At 41.2% G+C, this 25,933-nt stretch overlaps 1 protein-coding gene across 4 annotated transcripts in view; it reads left to right on the top strand.

Moving 5' to 3' along the window:
- Window positions 1-4,141: 4,141 nt before the first annotated feature.
- LOC102236275 (capping protein, Arp2/3 and myosin-I linker protein 3-like) overlaps window positions 4,142-25,933 on the top strand; it is a 115,308-nt gene continuing 93,516 nt past the window's right edge. For all 4 annotated transcript variants that reach the window (XM_023335788.1, XM_023335789.1, XM_023335787.1 and 1 more), the window contains exons 1-2: window positions 4,142-4,416; window positions 12,902-12,996. In XM_023335788.1, coding sequence (XP_023191556.1) covers window positions 4,359-4,416; window positions 12,902-12,996 — 153 coding nt within the window. In that variant the 5' untranslated portion in view covers window positions 4,142-4,358. The remainder of the gene's footprint in view (window positions 4,417-12,901; window positions 12,997-25,933) is intronic.

The following is a 25,933-nucleotide window of genomic DNA, read 5'->3' as shown; positions in this document are numbered from 1 at the left end:
TGAAAATGGTTTGATGTATGGCTCTATTTTGCTTTTTGTCCTCGTATTATTACAGGAAAATAAGTCTGAAAGCACGTTTATCAAGGCTGCCAATGAGCCTTCCACAGTGACGTGTAAAATGAAAGGCCTTTTGGTTGGGGGTCATGTTTCTTCAGATAGATTAAATGTTTTCTCTTTTTTTTGGTTTGTTTATTGAATAGAGTTGAATTCTTTTTCATTTTTGTTTAATCTTTTTTCTATTGTAATTTGTATTCTCTTTTGCTTACTCCAATTTTGTAGATGTTCTGGCGATTTTCTCTTTCACTTGACAGTCTTATTTTTTGCTATGCACATGTTGGACATTGGTCTTTATGTTTTTTCAGCACCATGACTTAAATTTCTTTACTGAAAAATCTTATATGCATTTCCGTAAGTTGTTGTGACTGATAAGTTTGGCACTAAATTCAAAGGCATAAGAACTTCTGCTCTTGACACCACTTTGTTAAAAAATGTAAATTCTGTTGCGACACCTCCAGGCGCTTCAACCATCTTCTGATGTCTATTTATTTCTCATTTTGTACTATTTATTTCTTTATCTTTTTTATGTATGTATGTACTGTATATGTATATTGTATATTATGTATATACACATAACCTGCATTTTAACTCGAGTCGAGCAAATCTCAATCTCGTAATCTGTTGATGACAATGACAAATAAATCTTATCTTATCTTTTTAAGAACAGAACTCAACCTCCAAGCTTTCCAGTAAGGAAATCTAAACTTTAATGTCATTTCATTTTTGTTTACAGTTGTATTATTTTCTCAACTAGAATGTGTTGCTGTGCTAACTCTGTGTGCTCTCAGCCAACTATGCAAGATATATTCAGACTGACTCGTTTAGGAAATATCTTTGTTTTTTAGTTTGTTTGCTCATGGCGGCGCAGTTGCTAAGCTGTGGTCCTGCTTTTGAGTTCCAAACATCTGAGATCCTTCTAGAGTTTGCATTTTCTTCCATGTATTAGTTGTCTGACAGTGCTCTGGCTTCCTTTTACTGCCCAAAAAACATTAAAAAACGGGGCAAAAATCTTGTTTACAAACCAGTTTGTATGCAAGAGACATCACTGGACTGAACAGGAATGGGAAATATTGGAGACGCACAACAGCAACCAGAAACCCTGGATGAATTAAGCAGGTAAGATGGATGGACAGTCAGGATGAGGAAGCCTTCTTCTAAAGTTAGTAAAAAAAAACAATCTTACGTATAAAAAAATGGCTGCTAGCAAAGTTTTGAGCCCGCGACGAAGGAGTGATGGTGGAAACTCATCGAACAGCCACCGCTCTCAGCTGGATTTTTCTAGGATTGGCTATTTTAGCCTTCGACTGCCGGTGTCCTTTCTGTTGTAGATCATTTTCTGCTCCGGCACACCTGAATTGAAAGAGTGGGTCATTAGCGGGCTCCTGCAGAACTCGATGACAGGCTGAAGAGATAATTCGTCAGTTTGAGTAAAAGCCCAGCGCACACCGTGGGACTTCAGATATCGTCAAGGTCTTGAACATGTCACACCGCGGGAGTTTGATGTAACTTGTTGATGCTAACTTCTGTCACGCTTTGCGAACTTCACCTGTCACCAGGAGCATCGGACAGACACGGATGTAATGAGGAGCAAGTTGCTCTGCTGTTAAGAGATTTTGACTCAGCTGTAGATGTGCTCATTGCTGGAGGAAAAAAAAAAGGACTATAGGACATGAGTCACAGCAGCAAATAACGCTGCTTAATGTTTCCAGAAAATGCTTGGTTAACTTTTGCTTTCTCAGACTACTTAACACATCATTGTGAATTGCCAGTCTCCCTTTCAATGATGACAAAATATTTTCTTATGTTTCTGGCAATGATAGCTTTCGTTTGAGATGGCTGAACCAACAAGGAACCAACAAAGTCTCTTTGACCAGAAACACTTTGAGCCCTGAAGAGCAAAATGACCCTGCTTTTTTTTTTTTCAGTGTCTTACGAGAATTCCTTCATGACTCTTCAAATGGCTATCCCTCTGTTATTTACTTCAAGCAAGATACTTACTACTTGTAACTACTCCACAAAACCCTTTCTGAGAAAATCAGACAGCGCCTTTAATCACAAAGACATCATGTCCTGATCTCAGCACAGACGTGAAGCAAAGTGATTGATATTGTTCTGGTAAGGGTAACAAAATGTTTCTAAGACTTTTGAACTTCAGACATCATCGTCAAATAGAGAAAACATGGGACAACGGTGAACGTTTCCAGGAGTCGACCAAAGTGACTCTAAAATGGCAAAAAACCCCAACTTTTTATTCGATTAAACAGACCAGTAAAAACTGACTGAGTCTGGGTCTCTAAGTTGAAGTGTTTGGCTCTCTGTTGAAGCCTAAGGATGACAATGACACCAAGTGTCATGACCCATGGGTCTTTAATGTTTCGGTTTTCTTTCAAAGAAAAACAAAACAAAAACTTGTTTTGGCTCTATCAAATGAATTGAGCGTTTCTGGCCTCTGGGGAGCTGAATGACTGAACGCTGATGGGAGGATTCAGAAACCTGATTGATGTGTTTGGGATCAGAAATACTTCTAACAGCTGAAGTTGCCGTGATCGATAGGTGTGCCTCTGTTTTTCTTTTGCGTTTCTTTTCCGAGACGTATTTATGCTCGTGTTGCTCACTATTGTTTCATTTCTTTGTCAGTGTCTACCTGTTTCTTGTGTTCTCCTCCATGCAGTTTGTTTTATTCTCTCTTGTTATTGCTTGGCTTTTTTCTCTTTTTGATCTGCAGATGATCTTGTGTCTAGTTCGGCTTTCTGCGTGTCATACTTATTAGTTTCATTCTCTCAGTTTCCTCTATTCAGTGCTCTCCCACAGCTGTTCATCAGTCCCCTGATTAGCCTCACTTGCTTCTCATGTCACCGATCACGTCTCCTCTGCATTTAAACTTCCTGGTTTTCATTATTCACTGGGTTTTCCTGCTACCCTGCCCTCAGTATGTCCTTACTGCAAGTTTGTTGGGGTCTTAATTTTTGCTCTCTGCGATTTGTTCCTGCTTCAGTCACACAATTTATGACGTTGATTTAAAGTAATCAGTTTAAAAGTAATTTTTATTTCTGTAGGTTCATTACGGTGATTTTACACACTTTTTCTATTCTAATTTAAAGTCTAAATCAAAAATGAAGTTCTCATGAATGTGAGCATTACTAATACAGAAATGTTATGGTCATCATAATCATGAAGGAGCCTGTTGATTTGATGGTCTTTGGGCCGGCCTTCATTGAAACTTTTCACAAAGAGATGATTAAAAAAAAAAAAACAGTTCAGACTGCTCTACCCACACATGTTAATGAAAAGTTGAGTGGAAGCAAAAAAAGTGCTAGAAAAAGATGTACAAGGAACAGGGATAACAGCAGTGTAAGAGAGATTGTGAGGCTTGGGTTAATATCGTGTTGAATTGAGATTTCATTTGGAAATCAAAGTCCCGGAGTCTGGAAGAAGAGCGAAGAGTCACACAGTCCAGCTTGAAGTTCCCAACAACAGAGTGTGATGTAGGAAGCAATTTCATTGAGCTTTAATATCAGATCAGTTGTATCATTGTGTCAGTCAAATATTTGTACTGGACCGAGTTCAACATCAATGTGAAAAGATGTTGAAAATAAAGATGGACTAATCAAACGCAGAGAAAACTATAACATTTTAAGGTTCTTAAAGGGTAATTTAATCGATACATTCTGCCACAAGCGGCTCTTTGAGGAGGGAAAAAGTTTGTCACCCCTCCCATAAATGAATGCTTGGACTACATTAATCTGTGTGTAAATGGTCTATTTAATATGTAAATTTGACTGTTTAAATATAAAGTAGACTAAATAAACTTTTATACCATTTTCTATGCAGCTGCATATTGAGACCCTTTCTTCCATTTCACTTACTTTTGTTGTCTCATCCACCGGATGGGAGCCACATATTTTAGGCCCTGCAGAATTTGGCCCCAGAGCTTTTACATTTTTCCACAAAAAACAAAACAAAAACAGGCATCCACCACCCTATCGTCACCAGTCTCCCTTTCTCTCCTCTGTGTGCCTGCTTCCCTCCCTCTTTTCCTCCCCCCCTCTCTCTCTCCCTCTTTCTGCTCTTTTCCTGGGTGCCTAAGTGGAGATTGCAAGTGCGCACGGTGGCAGCGCTCCGCGTCTCACTTTACGGACTTCTGCCACGCCGAGGAGTACCTGCCGCCGGAGCCCGGATATTTACAGGATCGGGGGAGACGGGAGCGTCAAAGAGGCGGGCAGCGTCTGTCAGCGAGTGGACGTCTGAGAGAGGACGGGGAAGCGGCCGGAAGGGCTGGACGGACCGCGGCGCGGCGCACCATGGCCTCAAAGGAGAGCTCAGCGGCCGGCTTTGTCAGCGTGAGCAGGGAAATCACAGGTAAGTTTAGCAGGAGCAGAGTGGGGTCAAGACGTGTTTTAGAAACGAACGAGGAGGATGCGCAGGGGGGGAGATCTCTGGATGTTTTATCCCCCCCTCCCTCGCTCTCTCTCTCTCTGAATGTGATTTAAAACGAGTTTAAGACCGCATTATTGTACACAATGCGGTGTGTGTGTGTGTGTGTGTGTGTGTGTGTGTGTGTGTGTGTGTGTGTGTGTGTGTGTGTGTGTGTGTGTGTGTGTGTGTGTTGCTGGAAGCGCAAAACAAACTAACAAAATAATGATAAAACTGTCACGCTTGCTTGCGTGAACTGTGGTCCTATCGATCTCGGTGCGTGGACGCTCACTTCTGGCGCTCATCTGTCCATAAAACTAAACCTGCCTTTTAACTGGAAGCGCGCGCTGGGTCCAGTTCATTTTCCGAGCTATTTTTAAGCCTTTAAGTGTGCGCGCGCTGCACTTTATGGATTTATTATGAGTCCGCCCCCCCCCCCCCTTCCCTGTGCGCGTGTAGGTGGGAGTTGGGATGTGACTGGGAGCTGTGTGCGTGCAGAAGGCTGTAGCAGCATGCACTGGGGAGGGTGGTGGTGGTGGTGCGTGTGTGTGTGTGTTACACTGCGAGTCCTCGGACAGTGCAGCCCACAAAGCGCATCAACATGTTTAGACGATGGGATGTCAGAGAAGGCGCGTCTTTCAGTGTTGATTATCCTGATGCTGCGAGTTAAGTCCCGCTATTTACCAGGTCAACCTTGTCAAGCCCCTTCTGTCTAAGCACCAGGCGGCATTTGGTTCATTAACTCACCTGCCAGAGGAGGGCAAGGTGGAGAAGGGGGTGGGGATAAAGCTTCTGAGAAACCTGTTGGAAATTGTAGAGAGACTTTGTGGATTTGACAAAAAACCCATGTAGCATTCAGAGGAAGGTTATCAGGCCAGATGAGACTGAGAAGGATTTGCATTCAAAAGACGGTGTGGGGCGACGGCATCATGATGTGGTGATGCCTTTCTGGCTTGTACAAATTGCTGTGTTTGATGAAAAACCAACACTAACAATAATCACACCATCCTGGCAAAACATGGTGGTGGAAGCATTATGCCGTTTGGATTTATTATGGAATACGGTCAAAGTACATGAGGAGACAAATGGAACGTCATAAGAGAAGAAAGCTTGTCTTTCTTGTACAGGCCAGCATCCTTACAATCCAAAGAACTAGTTTTCATTCTTACTGATTCCTCCAGGGTGCCCAAAGTCGGTCCTCCAGGTCCGGCATCCTGCATGTTTTAATTCTCTCCCTGGTTTTAATAACTACCATTTCAGCATGTCAATGTTCTTCTTAGGCCTTCTAACAAGCCATCATTGGATCCAGGTGCGGTAAACCAGGGAGAGAACTAAAACATGCAGGATGCCGGCCCTCGAGGACCCACTTTGGGCCAGAAATCATATATAGCCCTTGAAAGAAATTTAAGCTACCTTTCTTTTGAGGAAAGTTTAGCATTTTTGGTATCGCTAAGCTGTGTATGACTTAAAATGTTACTGAATTAGCAATAAACTGCTTACATTTATTCTAAGAGATGAAATGCACACATTTCCCATTGAAATGTGTCATTCTTAACAGACTACTACTGCTTCAGGGTTGCAAAATTCAACTTGTTAGCAAGTTAGGCATTTACATTAGCTCAGTCACTAAACCAGCCAACATGTAGGCGAACCGCAATGCTCTAGCGATTGTTCTTAATTCCAAGACTTACGAATGTTTTTAGCTATTAGTAAGTTAAACGATTAATTCAACATGCAACTCATGTTCCATCATTAGCATGAACTGCCTCAGGGTAATGAAACTTGACTTGCTAGCATGTTTGACTTTAGCATTTTTGGCATTGCTAATCTATACAAGTCTTTAAGTACCACTGAATTAGGAATAGACTGTTCAAATTTATTCTCAGAAGTGCACTTCCAACTTTTGCCTTGACAACCACGGTTAAAATGTGCCATTAATGACCAGCTGCTGCTTTAGGGTTTCAAAAACTCAGCTTGTTGACCTTTGTGTTAGCTTTGTCACTAAGCTAGCTAATGTTGGAGGCAAACCTCAAATCTTGCTCCAACACAGAATCATTTGTAATTCTAAGTCTTATGAAAGTTTTCTTAATTTTTAGTAAGTTGCACGATTTCCTCAACACTTCATGTAAATATGTGAGCCTTAAATTACACAAACCAACTTTTAGTCTTGATGGTATTTGGTATCTAACAAGCAGCTAATTTTAGAATTCAATGAATATTATATTCATTTGAAATGTAATGTATATGAATATAAGTAAACAACTCAAGTGGCTAGTATTTTGTCTGCCCTGCGACGTTCATTTTTGAAATGCTTGTTAATTTTTGAAATGCTTGTTAATTTTTCAAACATTCAGAAAGGAAGAAAGCAGGGGAGTCTCTGTTTTTGCTTCTATCCTTCCTCCTCTTACTGTCCCTCTTTACACCTTCGTGAGCAGATGCTGAGGTCACCCGGGCAGGCCACCGGGGTGCCGCATAGTAAGTTAAATGGTTTAAGTGATTGGGTCTTACCCAGCCTTAATGCCAATAACTCCCGTGTTTGCCTTCAGCTGATCCCTCCTTCAACCCACCAGCGAGCTCCCCGCCCCCGCCTCATCCTCCCCGCATCTGCCGCTGCTCGATCAGGCGTGACAGCCAACTTCCACCGCCGCTGCCGGACGGGGGAGAATTGCAATCTGGTGGGAGAAGTCTGGGAGAATTTGACACAATGGAGTGTCGTGACACAGCACGACTCGCTGCATCTCCATCTGCTGAGCTCCAAGAGTGCTCATTTCGAGTGCCGGGCTTGGTTATGATGTGGGCCGCGGATATATCTCGCAGCTTGTTGGCGTACGCGCGTGTTTGCCGTCAGAAGATATAGGTTGACATTATGTTTGTGTAATAGCGGAACATGCTGTGGCTCAACACTGGAAATTGTAAATGGAGGAAGCCTCGAGCGGGTTTCAGTGAGTCGACCAGCTTGACGTGGTGTGACTCTCTCGCAGGTTGTGCATCGGCTTTTTAAAAGAACTCAGACTTACTTTGTCATGTTTTACCACATTGCAGCTGTGAACCGTATGAAGCAGCGCAGTGCCATAAAGTAGTACCAAATAAAATCGTGAATAACTGTGAGGTGGAAAGACAATGACATGTGATTTTCAATTTTTGTTTTTATAAAACAAAAATGAAAACTGTGACAAAGATTTCTGATGAGCCCCCTTAACCTGATGCCACAAAATGAAATCAGGGTCATCAGAAGTCTCCTTATTAGTATACAGCATCAACGTAATTAAACAGCAATAGTAAACTGGCGGTGCAACTAATCGATTAATTTATCGATTATTCTGACAATTAATCTAATAAAGATTTTTACATTTTGCTGATTTTTCATTTAAACACGTAAGCCTTTTTTTAAAGAAATACATCAAATAAGAAAATAAAATATTTTACTGCCTAAAATGCAGCAAAATATTATAACTTTAGTGAATTTTAACTAAAGTTAAAATAAATTTAGTGGTATAAGCTAAAACTATACCACTTGAGGAGTTTTGGGTAAAACATATTTACATGTGAAAGTGTTACCTCAAATGCAAAATGTTACCATTATTTGTGCAGTTTTGGTGTAAATAAAGCTCTGAACACGCTGGGGTTTTTTTTTCAGCAAATGACCTTTTACTTTGAGTCTGTACACTTCAGTTAATGATTAATCGATTACTAAATCAGGCTGTCCTGTGACGCCCTCTGAGGTTTGTTAGAAAAAAAAAGTGAACAAGCATCTTTGTGAACACCAAGGAACTCGGCAGACGGGTCAGGGAAAACGACGGAGAAGTTTACAGCAAGGTTTTGTCGTAAAACAACAGTCAATGCTTGGAACATCTCACTGTTCTTTGTTCGCTACATTTGAAAACCAATAGCACGGTACACCTCCAAACCTACCAACGACATGACTTTCAACCTAAAATTGACAGACTGGGCAAGGATAACGTAAATCAAAGCAGACGAGAAGCCTTTGGCAACTTTAACTGGAGAGAGACCAGAGCCGAGGTGTTGGAGTCTGTTGACAGCTCTCTACAAATCTACTACCAAGACATGGCCATCCGCTTGAACTCACGAGGATGGAACGGAGAGCATTAATCACAGTAGCGATCGTTTCGGAGCAGCTCTTGGGATCCATTGATCAGGTGGAGGAATCTTTTAGCAAACCTGGTATGTCACTCCACAAAGATTTTTTTGTTGTTGTTGTTGTTTTTTAAAAAAGAGTGGCCAGAAAAAAAATCATTGCTGAAAGAAAGACATAGAATCATAATTCACACAATCCATGCAGAGGATATAGCAAAACATGAACAAAGGTTCTCTGGCCAAATGAGACCAAAATGCTAAGAGATAGATCAAGCTAATTAGTGGGCAATTCTGGTAGAAAAGAAAAAACAGAGTCTGCTAAGGACTTGAGACAGCGGTGCAGGTCCACTTTCTGTCAGAGCAGCCTTTAAACACAGAGAACTACAAAAGAATGACTTAGATCAAAGCATATCCATGTGTTAGAATGGTCTAATCAAAGTTCAAATCTAAATCCAATTAGGAAAACCGATGTTCAAAGACACCCTCTATCCAGTCTGGCTGTGCTGGAGCTACTTTGCAAAGCAGATAAAGCACAAAGTTGGACACTTCTGAAACCTGGCAGCTGGTGGTTTTACAAAGTTGTGGCTTAAGACGGATGATCACAACTATAAGCCAAAAATAAATGTGTAAAAACAATGTATTTTTCCTCCATTTCACAATTATGCACTACTTTTTGTGACACATAAACTCCATCCAAATAAAATTCACAGAGGTTTACGGTTGCAATGTAACAAAATGCGAAACATTTGAGGTAAGAATACTTTTGAAAGGCGCTGTAGCTCTGAAAGTGATCCGCCGAAGTGAAGCAGGGAGCTCAGTTCATTCTTGAGCACATTGTTAGTTTTCCATGTGGCTGTTCTCACAAGCTCCTTGTCTCTGACTGTACATCTCCTGTATGGCTGTCTTTAAATGAGCAATCCATATTAATAAGAAATGTGATTTTTCTTTTTTTTTCTTCACTTTTGCAATGAAACGTAAACCCCTTTTAAGAAAGATTTTGAGATGGAAGAAACGCAGATCAACAAATTATCTCCGGATGGTTCCCAAATAAAAGTTTTACTCAGATGTTGATGAAATGAAACAAAACCGAGCACCAAATCGTTTGCTTCATCGTCATCTTTCCTTCTTATTGTATATTACCCTCTCTGGCAGGTTCTTGTTCAGTTATTGAACCCCAACACAAAGCAAATTTTCACATGGTGATTATCATGGCATGCACAAAAGGCCTTTTTATATTTTGTTAAATCTTATTTCCCTCTCCTAGCAAATCATTCTTAGTGGAGAAAGCGCAGTTGATCATGTTCGAAAGCTGTTAACTCCGGAGCTCAGCATATGATTTACAAATATTTCACTCAGAGGTGAAGACCCAATGTGCTGAAATTGCATCTGTGCTGATATGGACGTCATAATTCTCGTGTTATATTGGCAGTGAATTAACCATATTAAGTTGTAGTTCTCTGTCAGCATTTAGCTTTAAAAGGTTCGTATCAATTTAAATAACTAAATAGGGGTCGGAGTGAAAAGGTGGGATCCGAATTCACGTGGGAAATTGGCTTTTTTTCCCCCAGTCACTTCATTTCAGGGATTTAACTTTAGTAGAAAACTAACAGAATATTGAGGATAACAGGTCAAGCTCAGTATTGCTACAATCGATACTTACTGTGGTTTCCTTAAATATATAAACCCCATTGCAACAGGAGTACTCTGTTCTTCTGTTCATAACATCTTGAGCTGCTACTGTTGCTGCAGCAGCTCAAGATGTTACTTTGTAGTTTCCTGCAGTTTTGCATATAAGCAACATTTGCATAAATGTAAATCACTGTGTGCTTTTCATGATTAAGTTGAACTTTTTCCTTTTTTCAGCGTGGAATGGTTGTATAACGACTTCAACAAATTGTAGAAACACAATTTGGAAGCTTGAATATATTGTGAATTTTTTCTAAAACACATTAGGGTCACCATCCATCCATCCATCCATCCATCCATCCATCCATCCATCCATCCATCCATCCATCCATCCATCCAAAATTGAAGGATTTCCAGTAGTTATTTCACTTCACTGTCATATTCAGTTTATCAAGTGAACTATTTGCACAAATAATGAACTATTTGCACAAACGCACAGCCATGTTGATGTTCTTTAGTTTGGAAATCTCACATTGACCGCTGAACATTCTGTTCATTTTGCAAAATGGCTACATATACTGTATATATCTCCTCTTCAGGGGCAAAAGTTAGGACAATTCCTAGGGCCCCTGACCGACAGGGGGCCCCACAAAATATTTTCTTTTCTTCACAGAAATAGAAAAAAAAATAGGGCAGTGTCAATTACAAAATTAATCATATCATGTTTTTTTTTAAAAGTTATTTTTAACAGCAAAAATGAAATTTTACCTCTCCCAGACCAACAAAAGCAGACATTCATATTTGCCCTGAACCCCCCTGGATCTGTTAAATGGTTGGTTCCTGCGTGGCGCTTGACGGTGACAGTGTTCAGCTGCATTCAGTAGAAAACAAGAACAACTGTGACCTTTACTATGCTGCTAAGAAAAATTATAAAGTCAGGTTTTCAAAAAAATCAAAACAAAACAAAAAAAAAGAAAGCAAGAGGAAAAAAAGACGAGAGTGTCAATTTGTAACCCAGTTTTTCTCTAAGACAGGTGGGTAGACTGTATGAGATTATCAACCATCTGTAGCTAAGCATAGTTAGCATCATTCCAGGGAATCTATAGGGATTTATCTCTCTTTGCTCTGTTTACAATTGCACAACAAAAACAATGCATCACTGACAAGATATTACTGAAACTCAAACAATCTTTATAAAATGATAATGACAAAACAGCCTCCTGTCTGTACTGGAGCCAGTCCACACAGTTTTATCTTAACTTGCCTTTAGATTACAGACATCCCACATCCCTCATGACCTGTCCCCGCATAAGTGAAATTAAAGCTGCAGTATGCAACTTTTATAAAAAATTTTTTTTAATATTTGCTAGAACTGTCAACATGTCGTGACAATCAGAGAAGTTATCTGAGAAAAATTAAATCCCTCTTTCTTCTTCCAGTGCTGTCTGGAAACAACCAATCAGGTGGGTTTTAGCGCCGTACATCACAATCTTTAGCCAGCAATAGTATCTCAGGGAGAAGGTAGAGGGGATTGATCTTTTCACAGATTATCTGTCTCATAACAAACAGTCATGACACAAAAAAAGTATTTTTTTAATTAAAGTTATATCGTAGCTTGAATAAAATGCAACTACATATCATTTTTTGATTGCTTTATGTATATTTTGCACGTGGCCTGTGTCTGTTGCTGGTGGGGAGAGACCTTTCAGTAATCTAAAACTAATTTTAAAAAATTAAGCAACCTATTTGTACATTGTATGTGGACTGTTGCATGTAAAATTCATGAGCAGTAAATATTGTGCTACTATCAGTATTGAACCAAAGAAAGCAAGGCAGTTGCTTGCCTTTGAAATTGTGATGCTTTTGATGGTTCAGATAGACTCAAGAAATTGTAACAGCAGGTGCAAAGGGGGGGCCCAATTAAATTTTCTGACATGGGGCCCAAGATTTCTGGCAGCGCCCCTGCTCCTCTTACAATAAAACCTTTAGGAGACTCTTTGTCTGTTAGCAGCTGTCAATCACTGTCAAACTCAAAGGTTTTGGTGTATGGACTTCTCTCCCAGTTCACACTTTCTTGGTCCATGTTGACAGTGACACTGGTGTTCCAGCAGCTTCCAGTACATTAGAGGCTCGAGTTTTAATGGTTCTTGGGTTGCTACTCAAAATGTCTCCTTATGTCTCCGTTTTCCTGTCTCCTGGGTTTGACGGCTAAAACTTTCTCTGCTGGGATTTCTGACGAGACAGTGACACCAAGCGTACATGAAAACTGGTTTTGGAATAGATGATGCAGGCTAACATCAAAACTTTGGGACTGATTCTGAACAGTCCTGGAACCGTATGGCTTTAATCACTCATTACAAAATAATGATCATTTATGAATGGGGAAACTCACCATTTCTGTGGTTGAAGTAACTTTCAATGTCTTTACGCTCCATGTGGGGAAACGACTCGGTAAGGACCCATCAGGGAGCAGAAAGTAAAAAAACAGCAATATTTTGGCAAGCAGCGTTTTGACTTCAACCAATATTGATCATCAATAAAGACGGGGCTTACTTATAAGAGCTTTTACACTAATTCTTTGGCCCCGGCTGTATATTTATATTGTGTACATTTTCTGTATGAAACCCTTTAGCTGTCTTTTAAGTTATTCATTTAGATCACTATGATTTCATATTCTCTCTCTCTTTCTCTGTCTCTTTTTTTTCCCCAGAGAGCATCAGGAAGGTTTTGGACAAACAGCCTGTTAAGTTTGTGCGAGCCATCAAGCAGGAGACGAGAGGCGGCAAGTCAGAGGACAGAATCCTGGTAAGAGCCTTCGCTCTCTTCCACCAACAGAGACCATATTTGTGAACACTGGTAGTTGAGCTTGGAAGGGGAAAAAATAAAACAACAACTTGTCATTTAAGCGCTTCAGTCGGACCGAACTCCAAGAAACGGAGGGAGTTGTAACAAGTCGCAGATTGCGCTTTGCTTCACGAGACGTCCGACAGACGCGTTGCAAATCAGGCTTAGGACAGATGCCGCCTAAGCAGAGCAAAGTGGACACCATGCCACTGCCTACTGAGTTCTTGCTGAGAGTTTATTAGATGTGGCAGGATGACCTTAATGCCACAGGCGGGAGTGGTATGCGTGTGTGTGTGTGTGTGTGTGTGTGTGTGTGTGTGTGTGTGTGTGTGTGTGCGTGTGTGTGTGCGTGTGTGTGTGTGTGAGAGAGAGAGAGCATATAAGCCCAGACGTCGTGTGCTGGCGTGGCGTTTGTTGAGTTTGTTTTAAAGTAAAGAAAATGCGGATGCCAGAAGGCCCGTGGGCAGCCCGCGGCGCTCCGGAGGAACCCGCCGGCGCCGAGGCCACCGCTGTTTATGAGACAGTGACAATTAGTCAACGGCGTTAGTGACCGATCGCTTACTCACATGGTGTCGTTATGCACAGGAGTGAGCTCATTACCTCCCCCTGAAGACAGCAAGATGCACATGCTGATAAGTGAATTAGTCGCTCTCTACATTCTTCTTTTTTCAATCTCTATTATCTGTCTTCCATTCTGGCATATATTTTTATTGTTCCAGCCCCAACCCCCTCTCTTTATTTTCTTTCCCTCCCTGCCTCCTTATCTGTCCATCTCGATTATTCTCCACCCTGTCATCTCCCCTCCACCACCACGCTTACTTCCTGTGCTTCTTCTCCTCATGCCCTTCCCCTCCTTCCCTCCATCCTCCCTCAAACCTGTTAAGGGGTATTGAGCTCCTCTTACCATCCAAAGCAATTCAATTAGGTCTTTGCCTTACAAGATTTTTTTTTTTTTTTACTATCCAAATAAACCCTGGCCGCTTCTGCTGCTAAGCGAGGGGAGGAGGGAAAACTCATAGACTATTTGAATTCATTCCAGCTCGTTGTCAAGGTCTCTATTTCTTTAAAGGTAATCTTTTTGCTCTAATGAATGCGTTTATCTGGATGAAGGCTGAATAGCTTTATTCAGCCTACGCCATGCACCAAATACCCACAATCTCGGAAACATCGCAACCGGTGAAAGGGAGCGTCTGTTTAACGGAGTCGACTCGTTACGTACGGCGTTTTGCAGACGTGTTCGTGACCTAGGAAGTTTAAAACCGATGTGATTCACACATAAAAAGCTAAAACAGTTAAATATTAAGCACCGTTTCCTTCCGTGAAAGTTTTTGTACGTGTACCATGTTACATCCCAATAAACTACACTGAAAATTCCGATTTTAATAAGTCCAAATGTTGACCACAGGAGGTTTTCTTCCTTTGCAATGTATTTATTCTTCTTAAGCCTGCAGGAAACGGCTGCAGTAACTTGCTCCTTTTACCTTCTTCGCATGTGGAACTGAAATGATCTGGTCAAAATCATAGTTGTCATTACAACATCTCCCATTTTTCCCTACTTTTTATGGCGGTAGAGTAAAATAGATTAGTGCTTTATGCTTCTGGTTTATGTATATCATTAAGCCTTTATTCTAAATTTTGCTCCCTTCTTCCAGCCCCCTTTTCGCCTCTGGAGGTTTGTTAATATCCAACTGTCATTGTGTGTTGACTGTACCAGCCGTCATTCTGTGACACACTCACACACACACACACACACACACACACCTCAGACAGACCCTGGGAGGGCACAGCATGACATCCAAACAGCACCCAGGGCAACGTGTCGGGACGCATCAACACGCGTGCATCTATCGCATCCAAACACACAACATGCGTGCATATTGGCATGTACAGCACGCTTAGACATAGACACACACATGCACACCCCCCCCCGCACACTCCCACACACCACACACACACATAAGGCTCAGAGCTACAGAACTCGCTTGCACACGCACTCTTGCGGCCATTATTAGCCCTCTATGGCATGGCGTTGCCCTCAGGCAACAAACCACATAGCTGTACCTCACATTGCTCCTTTATTTTATTTTTTGGGGGGCATGATTTTTGACATATTTTTGTCCAAAAAATAGTTCTTTTATGAATATAGTTTTTGTTTGATTTGTATTTCATTTCTCATAATCAGTGTAGACAATCTTGGTGTTCTAGACCAATGTTACCCTGAGGCAACAAACCCAAATCTGGTTCCAGGAGGTGTCAGAGTCCGATTTTATGATTGACATGTAATTAGGGACCACCAAGCTCCCAAAGAATGCAGGAAAATATTTCTTCCCCACAAAAATAAAAAGTCATGCCATAGAGGGTTAGATCACCCTATTTGAAGATTAGAGGCAAGTCAAGAAAACAAAGCATCTTCAAAGGCAGAGAGGGCGAGGTGGGGGGAGAGAGAGGTAGTGAATATGATGGAGGAAAAGGGGAGGGCTTCCCACTGGAGGAGTGTGAATGAAGGATGGAGTGAGCAGGGAGAAAGAAAGAGAGAGAAAGTGCGGAGGAAATCTCTGATGTGTTGTGATGCCCCACTTGCCGATTTGGCTCTTCCGCCACTTATTTATCCTGATCGGTTGCTCCGTTTCATCCTCTGTTGACTCTGCGGTTTCTGTGCTCTCACCAATAATAGGCCAATTACTTGCTGAGCGAGTCACTGCTCGACAGTCCTGGACACACTCGGGTGCTCATCCCTGCCCAGGGTTCTACAGTTAACGCAGAGAAGCTGCTCAAGAGAACTCGGCGCAAAGAGCCGAGGTCGGCTAAGTGCTACTCCTCCGTCTGAAGGTTTAGTTATGCTTGGATGTTCAGCGACTGTATAGTTGTGTGGTTGGGGGGGGAGAGGGTGTTTGTGTGTGTGTGATGTTTACGGCAGGGTTGTAATTTATGAAACTCGTGGTGGGTGTAATATGTAATGATGATTTATGGCTTTGAATTGCCTTTTAAAGTCCCCCTGTTGCACATAAATCATTCATAAATGTGAGTGGCTCCCTGTTTTCTGGACTCTACAAGCTGAAACCGGTTGAAATGAGATGTTTGCAGTGAAAGTGAACTTTCATCCTAATGGGCGAAGGTTCGTCTTGTAGACGATGACGCAGCGCTGCCTTCGTTTGTTAACAGCCCGGCAAAGATGTGGGGGAAGTTTGAAAATAAATTCCTCTTTTATGCGCGAAACGTCTCGCACCAAAAAATTTTAGAATGCCACCTTTAACTTGGAAAACACCTGATGCTCAGGAATTCCTGGGCTGGATAGTGTTAGGTAGTGTTGTAGCACTCTGGCCTGGCTGGAAGAAGGTCTTCGGTTCAAATGCCAGCCAGAGGTCTTTCTGCACTCCAGTTTCCTCCCACAGTCTAAAAATATCTGTTAGATTAAAGCAGGGAAAGCAGGATGGATAAAATATTGTTTCTAACAAAATCACTTGTAGCACAATTGTTATTATCCCTTCTGTTGGTACTTTGTATAACCTTTGTATATAATTTCACAAGAATCAGAGTTCCGTGTTGTATTTTTTTGCTCTTATTAAAAAAAAGAGGATCATTTAATGCTAGCTTTGGACAAAAAGTTTTGGCTCTTTCCTCTTTTCTCTCCCGAGTCCTTGGCGAGTGACGTTCTCCGTGTGCGACGTGCAGCGACGGCGTGCTGCTAAAACGAAACAACAACAAAGCGTGTTGACGTCACAGATCACAGAGTTTAATCTCATACAAAGCAATCGACAACAAAGCTGCAGAGGAACAGAGATATGCATTTTCTCATAATAATAAACACACACAAGGGGAAGACAAACAAACACGAAACAAAGACAAAAAGGCAAAAATAGCGGCAGCTCTCTCTCTCCCTTGGCGTGCTCCGTGTACGTAATTTTATACCAAATAGGTGTTTCCCTATTTAATTTATGCAGCCAAGGCGTTCCTCATGCTGACCAACTGGAAACTCCCTCAGCCCTCAGAGAATTTGGAAACTCCCCTCATTATGGCAAAGGTGTCTGGTTTTTGTCTAAGTAAAAGGGCGGACCTCTTCGTGTTCATCTCTGTCTGGTACGGGGAGAGGCGCCAAAGAGTCTCTTCCCCCTTCGGAATGTAAATTTTATTGCTGTGTCTGTCAGCGGGGGAGGAAAGCCTTCTTATTCAGCTCCTTACCGCATCTCAGACGAAACCTGTTCCAAATAAGAGTATTGAATATAACTGTTACACATGTCGTAGATTAACTGTATTAAGCACTAAAATTAATTATTTTTCTTAACACTCTACTCTTCGGCTTATCTTAAAGCTTTTCCAGGATTTAGTTCGGGAAGATTTCTGCTCTGGTGAACCATTGCTGTCTTGATTTGCCTTTTTTCCCCCACACCTTAATTTTTAACATTAATAAAACAATACATAATGTAAACCAATTGACATGAATAAATACCACAATCTTGCCCTATGTGAAATATGACTGAAGTAGGTGAAAATGTAGGTAGAAGTGACACATCAAGTTCTGATATAAAATTAAACTGAAGAACTGAGGAGAAGCAACGTCACTGACCTCTTGAAGTCTGGAAACGGATGCAGACCCTTTCTACGGGTTTGGAAATCAAACGAATCACAGTGAGAGCCATTATTTTCGCAAAACAGTGGTGAAGCTTCCCAGGGGGCCATCCTGCCTAAATGACCCCAAAAACAGGAGGTCAAAAACATTCATTTTCCTGAATTCCCTCTTCTACATGTCTAATGTAAACTAAGCTTTCTCACTTTGATTTTTTTTTGTAATTTAATGGTTTTGTGTTTTTACAGACATTTATTACCGTTTTAATTTGTGTTTTTAATGTAGAAAAGTGTCCTTGGTTCTGAAAGTTACTGTAAATTAAATGCGATATTATTATTATTATTATTATTATTATTATTATTATAAGCCCTGCCTGTGTAGGAACCTCTCATCCAGCCACAGACAAATATGCAGCACCTTGGTGACTTGGATTGCTGTTTGTTGTCCCGTGTGGAAGTGGATCTGTTAACTGAATCACCTCATGTGGTTCTCAAAAACAGATGTTGACGAGCAACGGCGCCTTTCAAAACGTGCACCCGTGTGAAACCATGGCTGAACATTGCCTCTAAAACGAAACCATGAAAGCCTGAATGAGACTGCGGCAAGGAATGTCTATGACGATGTAAATGGAATGCATTTTAGTGTTGTTGTTGGGTAAAAAAAAAAACCTTTGGAAAAAAATCGAGCCCTTTGATAGAAATTGAAAAGCTATTGCTCAGTGCCAATAAAAACACAAGGTAGACTGAGTCATTTGAAATGCAATATCACAAGGTCACAGGGCTTTTGCACATATCTTTTTACCAAGAGAGAAGAATAACTGAGGCAGCTCAAGATTCTCACGTTATCATGAGTAAACCTACTATTATTTTGCAGACATTCAGCAGAAATTGAAGAACAAAAAAGCAAAAACTATTCTGCTGCTGTGAAAGTAACACATCTTACAGATTGTTAGTTACAAATAAAAAATGCAATGCTTTAAAAAAGTAATTTTGTTCTCACAGGTTTCTTCTGTCTTTGCTTCTTTGTTGCATTTTAATTTCCCTGGCCATTGCCTTCCTACCCAATTCTGCCCAATTCTCATTCTCTTCAGTGCTCTGTCTGGAATTTCTCTCATTAAGCTCAATTTCTCTGGTTGAATTTTAACCGGGCCAATCAGAGTTAGGGGCGATGGATATTGATTTTCTGCAAAGTTTTAAAATTATAGTCTTGAAGTGAAGAAAGCCGTTCATTCGGGTTGGCCACACTTTTTCTATCGGCAGTGAGAGACGGTTGTTTTACGACGGACACAATTTCCGGTAAGCTTAGCGGTGAACTGGTTACATACATCACGACCAAACACTAGCGATTGGGTAAAATGTAAAACTGTAGCACAGTCCACGCCTCCAGGAAGCAATGATTTCTCAACAGCCTGGTAAAACTGCTTTTTACCCACCTACAGTTAAATGTTTCCACAATTTTGATAAATTTAAATGTCAGAGACATGTTCTTAAATATCAAACAAATTTTCAAACAATTACATTCATCAAAGAAAAAAGCTACCCAGAACATGTTTGGGTAGCTACAGCCATCCTGCTGTAGCTATTTTATGTAAAAAAAAAAAAGAAAAATAAGAAGTAATTGCATCTTAAACGCAGTTACTTCCAATTCATCTGATAATGACTTACCGAATTAACAAACTTATTCATTGTGATTTTAATTGCATTTCTTATTTAATGGAAACACCCCAATTGCGAAATTGTGTTTTATTGACATCAGCAGAATATCAACAAAGTTTTACACACATTTTTAATGAAAACACAACTTATGACACTTGATATATTAACAAGGAACCACATAGAAGCAACATATTATGGACACAAATATATAATCACCACGTCAAAATAGACTTTCGATGTCAATAATATGTTTCACCAGGTTGGAGTCCCTGCAGCAGAGACCCACAGTGGACAATGGTGTCTGTGATACTAAAGGTCAACCCAGAGAGTTTGGCATTTAGCGAGCATTAAAATGACCGACGAGAGACAAAGGAGTCAGCAAAATGTTCATCCCAAACTATGTCGTATAACTATTGGATTAAAATGTTCGCCACTGCATAATTTTCTAATATCACGTATCCATAGTGTACATTTACGGCACATTAGATGCCATAACTTTAAATGCTGTAAGAGAAATTGCAGCATTTACGTGACGTAAAAGCTGCAACTGAATTACTCCAACTCGAAAATGGAAAACACAAAATTATTAGAAAACGGGTCAGAAACAACAACAAAAAAAAAGGAACAAAAAGCATCACCACAGCATGATGCCACCGCCACAACAGGGGATGAGATTTTAAAACAGACCAGCATTGACTCCGGTTATCGACAACGACATAAATTTTCTTTTTTCTTTTTCAGAATTGGGTCGTACACGGAAAGCGAGGCTCGGAAATCTGTTGAGCGGTGCTTTAACGATGAGTTTCTCAGACGATCTCTAGAGAGCGCGCACGTCTTCTGGGAGACTTTGATTTGCTTTGCGCTCTTACTTTTATTTAATTTCAATTCTTCCAACAAGGTGCAGCACATTATCCAGACATGTTTAATGGCACATGGAAGCGCTGTTTCCACTACAGCTCGCCAAAGCTGTTCAAGACACCTGACCCGACCGATAGGCAAGAGCGGCTCCTAATGCTGCCTCAGCGTTTGGTGTTTTTAGCGCCGATAAAGAAAACGGTGAGCAATTGTAGCATACAGCCGCCTGAGGGCTTCCTGATTGTTGCGAGGGGAAAAAAACGCCAAACCGCATCTGAATCCTGATCTTTTTCTTTTTTTCCCCCCCCCCCAGCCGTCTCATGCATATTTGAGGTTTTCATGCTCACAAGAAAAAAAAAACAAACAACCCAAAACTCCTGAGTTTTGTTGAACGTCTCGTTTAAAAAAAATCACGAGCGGGAGAACGAGATGTACTCCTGAGGCATTGCTCCGTATCTTTTTGTTTTTTAGTGGTTGGGAAAATGCGTGTTCACGGATCATGCATAAGATTGATGTTTTGTTTAGCCACATACAGATGCCACATAGCGGATGCGCCCCTCGCCGCTCTACCTCTGCAAGTATTCATGGGCACATCAGAAATATAATGCCAAGTCCAGAAAATGTCTCGTTCTTCCACACGATTCCCCCCGGAGTTCAGTAGCCGTGTCTCATTTGCTTATTGAATGCGTCCCACCAACTTGAGCTCGTCGTGCAGCAAGTCAGATTGGATGTAATTTGTAAAAAGCTAAGTTCACGAGTGAAACTTGGAAAGTTAAAGCTCAACGCTCGTACTCGGGGAAATTGCGTAATTGAAAACCTGCTTCTGAGCAAGCGTTCTCCTCCTGCAAACTTCATTGCTTCACCCCAGTGACACCTGGTGCTGCATCGTCAGCAGGAAGCGCCCGGCTGCCAATATGAATAAGTTGCCTTGTGTGTGAAGTCTAATGTTGTCTGCAACTTTGTCTTCCAGCTGGAGGACAGCCAGTGCCTTTCCCACTTGCTGTGCCCTGAACTCCTTGAACAGTCGTCCCGTTTTGCCGCAAAACTCTGTGTTTCATTGGGATTTTGTGTCTAAAATATAATTGCCTTTTATTGTGGAAGGAAAAACTATGCTTTGTTTTCTAAATATTATAGATTTATATTATAAATCTGAGATCAGGGATGAAGCTCATCTTTGAACAGCAATTTTCAAATCTTCTGCTACATACCTCGATCTAAACTATTCCACTGTTGTTGTGGTTGTTTTAACATTGTTGTTCTGCTTTAAGGTGAACCTCTGTTGTAGACTTTTGCAGGTTTTCTTGCCCTATATTTAACTTTACCCATTTTCTAAGCAACACCGATGAGCTTTCCTGTCCTTGCTGATAAAAATAAATAATCCCACATTATGATGCTCCCTAACCCAGTGGGGGTGATTTGTTCAGAGCAAAAAGGCAAAGTTAATTTTCTGCCACACATAATGTTTCACATGATGGGCAAAAAACAGTTTGTCCAGTTTCTCTGTCTGCTGAAGAAAAAGCGTCATGCTTTTGGCAGTATGTTGCTAAACCAAAAAGGTAAGGTCGCCTAGCAACACTTGCATGGGGCCGAATTTGATGAGTGCACCAATATTTGTCCTGAGATCCTCCTACCTGAACGAAGTGTGAACGATATGGACTTAAATATTTATCAAGATAGTTTGTGGTACTGCTGTAAGAACAAAAACTATTACTACTTTTTTTTTTTTAGATAACCGTACAACTGTGACCGCATGACAGCAATCACAGTCTCTCTCACAAGCACGAATACCGCTCGTGAAAAAACATTCCCATTTGTAATACGCAATCACATAAAGAAGTTAAGAAGTGATTTTTATCGCTGAAATGCACACAGAAACTGCGTTAATTATAATTTAAAAATTTGCTGATATTCATGGGTACACCTTTATGGAACAAAAGGTTAAAAATCGTGAAAATAGCAGTCCTGACAATGCGGCGAGTTTTAGGGGGTTTAAACTTAATTAATTTGAATATGTTGTGACAACGTTGAATCAAAATATTATCATGACAAGAAATGTATCACAGTAATTGATAAACAATAAGATAAATGCCACCACCTAACCTGAACTGTGGATCGCTTTGGCTCCTCCTGTGTTACCAGGAGCCTTTTGGCTACTATTCTCGTTAATGCTAGAGCTTCTAGTCTGTGTCAGAAATATATTTTCTGTTGCAGAAAGTCTGCGTTTTGTTTCTGTCCTCTATAGAGTTCGAGACCCCACATTTTCTGTGCTGTAACGAACCAGTTCAACGCACTAAAAACTGAAAAAACCCCAAATCATCAGTGCCGCAGTCTTTGTTCGCGATTGCTTTCGGTCCTCCGCATTTTATGCTGTCGTTGAGAAAAACCGCGTCTGACACACCACAAGTCCGCTCTGATAGTAAATAAAGCCTAAAGCGCTCTCTGTGAATTACATAATTCAAGATGGTGAAAGTGAGCCTGCGAGATGACTCAGTTTCCCAGAGACCTCCAGCTGTGTTCTGGGGCTCTGAAGCACAAAGCTCTGATGCAGACATGGCCCATGCTTTTTGGCTGAGTCCCGCATTCTGGCAGTCTCCTCTCTGAAATATAATACGCTCGTGTGATAGCGAACAACGCCATGAATTTCTTTTTACGTCTCTGTCCCTGCGAGATTGCCTCCGAAAAGTCGTTTTTCTCGGCAAGCCTCTAGATTTACCATCTGATGGCGCGTGGTGAGCGCTTGGCGCTGTAATTAGGACTGAAATTTCCTTTGATTATCTTAACACATGTTGGCTAGCCTGCGGCGGAGTGAGTGTGAAGTGTGACTGCTGACCTTCTCTCTTCCCTCGTGGTAGAGGGAGAGGGGAAGAGAGAGAAAGTGTGAATGAGTGTGAGGGTGCACTGTCAGGACTTAAAGGCAAACTCCGACTGTTTCTGCCCCCTCTACATCTTATTCATTTCCCGTCTCTCTTTTCAATCCAGACACTTGTCCTTCTCTCCGTCTCGTCTGTCGGTAGCCATTTAACCCCAGTCATTCTCTACGTTTATCTTGCACCACGTTTACACGTTGTCAGTCTTCTTTTTTCCGTCCTGTCCTCTTTTAATCTCGGCTTTGTCAGTTTACCAAGAGTTTGATTTTTTTTTTAAATCTAGGGATGAAAGCTCTGGATTATAGTTCTTTTTTTCTAAAAAAAATCCAGAGCATTGTTATATTTTTAAGCTCTACGTTTCTTTTTTTTTCTCATTTTGTTTGATCTCTGTCATACATCAGAATCAGGGACATATTCATTTTCCCGATCATGAACAGATTGAAGGACAACATGGTTTTGCTCTTTTTTTTTTAGCTGACTTAATTTATTGAGTTACTTAGCTACTAGCTTGTGCAGTTTTTTGCTTTTCTTTCTTTCTTTCTTTTTTTATAATGGCTTATTGTTTCAGCACAAGAACCAGTTAAGACCAAATTATTCACCTTCATGCCTGATTTAAGTCTACAGTATATATTTTCTTCTTTTAACTTTAGCTCATATTGCATGTTTAGTTATATCACTTATCCTTAAATTTTAACATTTTTTACAACTTTTTAATGTTTTGTCACATGTAAAATACTACTAAAATGCATCAAAGACTGTGGTTGGAACGTGATAAAATATGAAACAGTCCATGGGGTATGACTAGTTTTTCCAGTCTCATGAATGTGCGACATGTTAGCATGTGTCCGCTTCGATGTGAGCGTGTTGGGGCTTTTCTGTGCGCTCGTTTTTGAGATGCCCTTGTGGACGGGCCAAAAATATCACTGGTGACCGAATCTGGCACAGATCCCCCTGCTTGTTTCCTCAGAGGCTACGTCACGTCGCGGCGCGCGCCCGTGTGCAATCACACACCATCCAGTGCAATGCTTTGATTTCCACCACATCTCTTTTGAAGTGCAAGAGCCTGACAGCTTAAGATTAATATAAGCCCCCGCCCTCTGAACCTCCCTCATGAATGCGTGGGGGTGGGGTGGGCGTGTGTGTGTGTGCAAAAAGAGAGACAAAGTTGCTCTCTTGTGCGTGCGGCGCAGAGGCACCCCTGAGTGACACACAAGCCTCGTCCCGCTCTCGCGGCGTTGCTGCCGGGTCCGGCTGGCTGGTTGGTTCTTTGAACTGGAGCTTCTGACACTCACACATCACAGCAAGGGCACCTCTGTACCTCTCATCTTGTCATCTTTACATTCCAGTCCTTTCTCCTGCCACTTCCTTCATCCGTGTTTTTTTTTTTGTTTTTTTTTCCAAACTGTCACTTGCTGGCTGCTTGGCTGACCACATCAAAGAAGCTGACCATCTCATCTCAAGCAATTCCAGGGGCATAAGAGCAATGTTTGAGCAGCTTTTTAGACATTTTGGATTGAGCTCTATAGGACGAGTGTTGGCAGAAAGAATGCAACAAGTAGGCCAAATAGTCTGATTTCGACTGGCGGGGTTTGTCTTAAGCTCTGGCTGGCAGGGCTAATTAATAATAAATTGCTGGATATTCTTTCTTGTGGCTTAATTTGTGTTTTTGAGACAACTCATTTATCCAAACATAAGTGGGTGCTCCCAATCCAAGGACATAATCTTTATGCATAATTACAACAATCCTCTTATGAACCCATCTAAAAAGTATACCTTAGGGCAGGGGTGGGCACTCCTGGTCCTCGAGGGCCGGTGTCCTGCAACTTTTAGATGCATCTCTACTTCAACACACCTGAGTCAAATAATGAGGTCGTTAACAGGACTCTGGAGAACTTGACTGCACTTAGGAGGTGATTCAGCTGTTGGATTCAGGTGTGTTGGACCAGGGAGACATCTAAGAGTTACAGGACACCGGCCCTCGAGGACCAGGAGTGCCCACCCCTGCCTTAGGGTGACTCTACCACAGATTTTATTGCGTAACTCACTCATATTTGTAAGTATAAAATATGGATAAGGAGGGAAATTATAATTCCAACCCCCCATAGGCGTAAATCCCTGAGGGGGGGGGGTCTGGAAATCTTGGAAAAGTCTAGAATTGCCCCCCCCCCCCCCCCCTCCAAAAAAGTCATTGAAGAAACGTTTGCGTCTAAATAATATCAATACGAAAAGACAAAATAAACCAAAAAAACCCCCCAAAATAAATCTACCATTTATCTCAGAAAAACAAAAATTTACTTTTTAGGTCCTCCCCTACCATTGTTAGAACAATGATTCAGTGTAAAGTGTGGGAGCAGCAACAGCAGCGCTGAACGGCACAGTCTGATCAGAGCCGCTGAAGTGAGGAGCTAGCAGTTAGCTGTGGCTCTGCAGCACAAATAGCAACCCTTCAGTAAGTAAATACTTAAAGCAAAAGACATGCAACACCCTTTATTTACATTCACTGCTCATTAAGAAGAAACTCATTAACAATAAAGATCAGACTGCAGTTCGCTGTTTCATTACTTTTGCTGAATCATGATAAGCTGCCTCATTAGCAAAACTGCTACACTGTTTTCATAGACTTAAGCTTTTTTGTCAAAGGTAGCAAACATCTCATTCATATTTAACTTTTCAACTTTTAGTTAAATTAGAAGAATTTGAAACGGGAGGGAGAGGCTGAGCAAGTGGACCCAGCTCAGAGTGGGAGCCGAGAACAGATAGAAAAAACAGAAAGTTATGGCTTTATTTCTCACTGTCTTCAACGTAGAGCCTTGAAAACCACAAAATAAAATCTGAATATTTTTCTATATAAACCCTGGTGCTTTAAGTGTTACGTTTAAGTTATGATATTCCCCCAGATATTCATTTCTATCTACTTGTTTGTTCTCAGTCACCCACAACGTGACAAAACAAAAAAA

Source organism: Xiphophorus maculatus, chromosome 6, assembly GCF_002775205.1.
Source record: "Xiphophorus maculatus strain JP 163 A chromosome 6, X_maculatus-5.0-male, whole genome shotgun sequence".
Lineage (NCBI taxonomy): Eukaryota > Metazoa > Chordata > Actinopteri > Cyprinodontiformes > Poeciliidae > Xiphophorus > Xiphophorus maculatus.
This window is presented reverse-complemented; position numbering and strand designations above follow the sequence as displayed.